The 5,380-nt window shown below is 37.4% G+C and overlaps 1 protein-coding gene across 1 annotated transcript in view; it reads left to right on the top strand.

The window, feature by feature from the left end:
* Nucleotides 1-4,339, top strand: part of LOC110442698 — a 15,016-nt gene extending 10,677 nt beyond the window's left edge. Inside the window, exons 9-13 of the mRNA XM_021486418.1 lie at nt 204-499; nt 837-1,101; nt 1,599-1,905; nt 2,326-2,385; nt 2,752-4,339. Of these exons, the coding sequence (XP_021342093.1) occupies nt 204-499; nt 837-1,101; nt 1,599-1,905; nt 2,326-2,385; nt 2,752-3,071 (1,248 nt within the window). The 3' untranslated portion in view covers nt 3,072-4,339. The remainder of the gene's footprint in view (nt 1-203; nt 500-836; nt 1,102-1,598; nt 1,906-2,325; nt 2,386-2,751) is intronic.
* Nucleotides 4,340-5,380: the final 1,041 nt, after the last annotated feature.

Raw genomic sequence — 5,380 nt, forward strand, 5'->3', positions numbered from 1 at the left:
CAACCCCACCACCCACCACCCCTCTTATCTAATCTTATCCGGTTATCAAGTTATCAATTCAAAAGTAAATCATTCTTGTCAGACCAACTTAGATCGAAACGAAAGTGCTTTGATTGATTATACCAATTTTCGAAAATCGTGATAATATTATAAATTCAAGGTAACGAAGTTCAAATTAATGAAAAGGAATATCACACTTTCAGTTTGTTGATACCTCTGAAGCAAATGAGGAATTCAAGGAAAGCGAAGAGGCAGGACAATCTTCAGAAGGTCCATTGTTGATGACGAGCGTCCTTGACCTCACGACCACTGATGGTCAACAACCGAGCAACGACATTCAGATGAAAATACCAGTGAAGACTGAAGACCAATCGGAAGGATTTGTCGTGCTGACGACATCAGATCCGGACCCAAATCTGGATGAATGGACGTGGGAAAGTATCCCTGCAGAAATAGATGGCGCTGGCAAGGCTGTGTTCACCATAAGTCACTTTTCAATGTAATTTAGCTTCTCTGCTGATTTATGAAACCTTCAATGTAAAATTTCATTTAAATAATAATACAATTGAATTTACATGATTTTTATAGAAATAAAGACAACCATAGGTTAATGCAAGACTAAATATCGATTATTCCGTTTTTAATGTTGCAATTTACAAAGAATTTATTTAATCTTAAACAACAACATCAATAATATATAAACAATCAGGGGAAATATTTAATTAGAAACATATGACTAATTTTCAGTCACCCTGGACAAGAAGTTCAATAGTATTTGACAACTGCATCAGTAAGATTACAACAGTATATATTTATATATTCCAATTATGTTATAGATTTGCGGGAGCTGCAAAGATGAAAGTTATTGAAGATAAAAAATCTGTAGAGGGTGCGATTCGACAATCCTACCTAAAAATGAGGAAAATTCATTTCTTGGTGATGGTAAACAAACCACAGCCAAATACAACCAAAACTGATATGATCATAATATGCGGTACACAACGTAAAACCAAATTGGCCAGGAAAAAGTTAAAACGGACATATGAGTGTTTTGATTCTGGGAAGGACTTATTCGAGGTTCCGGAGGGACAGTGCTTCCAGGTAATGCATTAAAACTGCACTCCACTGACTATCACAATCGTTTGCGTTCAGGATTAGCCGGTGCTTTACGAAACCATCGGTGTTTATTCGTACACTCGCTCTTCAGTGCAGACTACTGCAAAAAAATCAACAAAAGAAAGAATATAGAGAATACCGAAGTGAATGTCTAATTCGTAATTCCGATTCAAAATTTACGGAGCTTGCGCAAATTGTAAATAAAAAAACCTTACACAAATACCTATTTTGTTTAAAGTACATGGAGAACAACACCAGATATTTCAACACTGGACATCTATATAAGAAACTAAGAAAGTCAATAAAATAACACTGTCGTTATCACAGGTTAAGTTCATATTGTATAATCTGAAAGAAACCATACAAGTCATTCCGTGATAACATTTTCGAGCTGAGCGCTTGTTAGTCAAACAGCTAGACACCTCATCCGGTACATGTAATGCTATCAGATTGACGGTAGTATTTATTCTTGTTTACTCCAGGTACTTTTCCAAGGCGCTGTAAAGGAGACCACTAGTGATGAAAATATGACGATACTTTTCAAGAGCAGCGACACTGCTAGTACCAGGTCCTTTGATATTATGAGCACTGACGCTGACATTCATGAACTGAACGGTTCAGTGGAGATACTTACAGTGAACAAGTTTTACTCCGAGGTCGAGGAAGTGAGACCGGTCGGTAGTCTCTGCTTCAAATCTATGAAGACAGTAAAGGTTAAATCCAAAGATTACGACACAAGGACAGCATCCATGGTAACTGTACCATTCAACGTGAGGCTGGCTAGATTGGGTAAGGTCACACACTTAGTATCCATGGTAACGATATCATTCAACATGAGGCTGGTTGAAACAAACACTCACAGACATTATCATAACATCCTCAGTTGCGAAACCATTAAAATTGCGGCCGGCTCAGAAGTGTAAATGTAGTTAAAAAACCAAACGACATGTGGTTAGCTGAGGATATGTCACTAACGTATAACATTACATCCATCAATAGTGTTTCGCTTACTTTTAACAATTTTTAACTCCGAAACTATTATGTGTTCAAATATAACAAAGTATTATTCTAAAATTAGAAAGAAGCATGGAAACGACTGGTAACGACCAAATACATCGCATGTGTTAATATTTTTTATTGATCCACATGCTATAACTGAACACACTCCACATTGATGTTTTATTAAGCTTGTTATCTCTGTCATTACAGATTCAGTCGATGAAGATGATGAATCAAACACAATGGATGAGTTCGAACGAAAAGACAAATGTGAGTGTATTTTCATTCGTAAAATTTAATTAAAAGTATCAAATCTAGTCGGTGTTTGTACCGGGGGAGGTTTTCATTTGGATGTTTTTAGAAATATCTCGAAACAATTTTAAGCATCAGTCTGGCAAACTAAATAATAATGTTTTAATCACTTAACAAGATGAAACGTATGAAAAGTGTACGAAGAAATGTACTGCATTTGCAAATATGAACATTGACCCTCTGTTTCTTAAACAAGTAACGCAAAGTCAAGATTGCGATACAACCAATGAAGATGTAGGAAATTGTGTGTGTCATAGAACTCTGTCGTATATTTCACTGGTAAAATGCAATTAATTGGCATATGTAACCAACATGACATTGCAGGTATTATCCCTGCCTTGAAGTGGAAGAATCTGCGCGAGACAATGAAGGAGCTGTCGACAGAAGAAGCCCTACAATTAGGATCGCAGCTAGGAATCAAGGCAGATGTAATGAATGAGATTCGGGAACAGACCTCTGACACCGACCTCGCCTTTGCCTTTATTCGCAAATGGCGACTAAAGCTGCCGGGTAGCCATCAGGCGGACCAGCTAAAGAATGCATTGATAGCCATCGGTAAAGAGCGAATTGCCGAACGGATGTCGAGTCAGGGATTAGAGGAGCAGCGCGACAAGGGCGGAGATACATCGGAGGACGAGGAGTGATTCATTTTTGTGAGCAAGAGGACTTTTATCATCGACGCAGGAAGGTAGTGATCTTGTCACATGATGGATTGAGCGTGTCGTCGTATTGAAAGGGAAAAAAGTTTGTTGTTAGAGAGTGAGGTGAATGAGTTTGTTGTAAGAGAGCCAGTTAAGTGAGTTTTCTGCAAGAGAGCGAGTTAAGTATAGTTTGCTGTAAGGGAGCGGGGTTAGTGGAGTTTGTGGTAAGAGAGCGGGGTAAACCAGTTTGTTGTAAAAGAGCGAGTTAAGTGAGTGTTCTGAAAGGGAGCGAGGTTGGTGAAGTTTGTGGTTGTGGTTTGTTGAAAGTGAAATAAGTGCATTTTCTGTACGAGAACGAAGTAAGTTTGTCATTAGAGGGAGGTGAAAAATGTTGTTGCAAGAGAACGAGGTAATAGGTTTTTTTTGTAAAAAATGTTTTTATAAGAGGCCAAGAGTATGTGTTTAGTAAAGAGAGTGGAGGAAATTAGTTTGTCGTAAGAAGGCAAGCAGAATGTATGTATTTTTGGAATAAGTGATTGCATCTAGTTAGTGTGTTGAGAGTTTTATAATATTGCAAGAAATAGAGGCGATTGAAGTAAGGTATTTTTTAGAGATTAAGGCGTGTAAGGAAAACGAGCCTTTTTAATAACGCGTCGAGCGTGTCTAATGCCAGAATGGCAAGTTGATTAATTTGTTGTAATGAGGCAAAGGTATTGAGTTTGACGTAAACGGGTGAATGGGGGAGTTTGTCGGAAGAGAATGTGGGGATTAAACTTCTTGTAATTAGCGATAGAATTGAGTTTGTTATAAGAGAAACAAAAGGACGATTTTGTTATCTGAGGGCAAGAGTATTTATTAAGTTTTAAGGTAGGGAGGGTCAGTGGAAGTCAATCTATAAAGATGTGAGAGGGTAAGGGAGACTTTGTAAGAGAGAAAAAAAGGAAGCGTTTGATTGAAAAGGGTATAAGGGTGTGAGTTTGTTTGTTTGACTGTCTTCGAAGGGCGAAAGGGAAGGGAAAGTTTCGCAGGAGGCTAAACGATGGGAGTTGAAGGGACTTGTATCACACAGATCGTCAATAAAAAAGTTGGCTTTCACTTTCAATTATCACAGTGGAGGTCTGAACTGTGTCGTTCTGCCAGTCTGAATCGTAGTTCCATTAGTCTTTGTAGTTTTTCAAGGGTTCGGTGTTGTATCAAATAGTTTCTTTATTAATGATGAAGACATTTGCTTTTTGAGGCTAGGGGCTCATAATTATAAATGGGGGGGGGGGGGGGGGGGGGGGGGAGGGGGGCAGTGCGCCGATGATAGAGGGTAAGGAGGGTTTTGTAAGGCGAGAAAGGAATGAGCCTGATGTAAGAGAGTAAAAGGCGACTAGAGGGAAATGGAGTTTATCATTGTAGAGTTAAAGAAAGCTGTGTCATTCTGACAGTCAGAACCATATTACTATTGTCTTTGTGGTTTTCTCTGGTTTGGTTTTGTATATTTAATATAATCATGAATTATGTAAACGTTCTATTACTTTGGACTAAGAATCAGCGTTATAGCGATCAATTAGTTGTCATCAATGCATAATATATGATTTCGCAATAATTACCCTAAGATGAAATTTGGATAGCACTTAAAACAATCCTAGCGTTTGCAGTTTTTAAGATTTAGTTTTGGCTTCGAAGTTCACCATTTTTCAAATTCGTTTACTGCGACATTAAAGTTACTGAAAAAGCTGATCATCTGTATCTGTCAAAGTGTTCAACTTGTTAGTTGTGGATGTGAAACGGCCGGTATTTCATCATTGAGAAAAATCGGTAACGTTACCAGAGATATATTTTGTCACCTAGTAACAGAAATCTGTCGACACGCGCTTGCAAAGAGAATCAATTTGTCTGATTTTTATCACGTATTGAACGATGATTCGTTGATAATGTATGTATCTAAATTCTGATAAGCAACCCAATATTTGGTATACAAAAGAATTCGCAGATAGTAATAGATTTAGCACGATTTTGTATTTTCAAAATACGCGGTTTATGTTTCAATGGACCTGGGAATAAAGCTATGGTGTGATTTTCAAAATAAACAATAATTTTCTTATACTCAATCCGCCATCAACAGGGGCAAAAATACTTACCTACCTTACCTAGAGAATCATCAGTTTACTCGGTGAGTCAATACAGATCTATCAACAAAAACTGTTTTCGAGCTAGCTGTGTTTTGTTTCTAAACTGAAGTTAACTTGATATCAATAAAATTGTTTTGAATAATGATATAAATATGTGATGTATGTTTGGTATATATGTGAAAATATTTGAAAAAA

Source organism: Mizuhopecten yessoensis, unplaced genomic scaffold, assembly GCF_002113885.1.
Source record: "Mizuhopecten yessoensis strain PY_sf001 unplaced genomic scaffold, ASM211388v2 scaffold716291, whole genome shotgun sequence".
NCBI classification, from domain to species: Eukaryota; Metazoa; Mollusca; class Bivalvia; order Pectinida; family Pectinidae; genus Mizuhopecten; species Mizuhopecten yessoensis.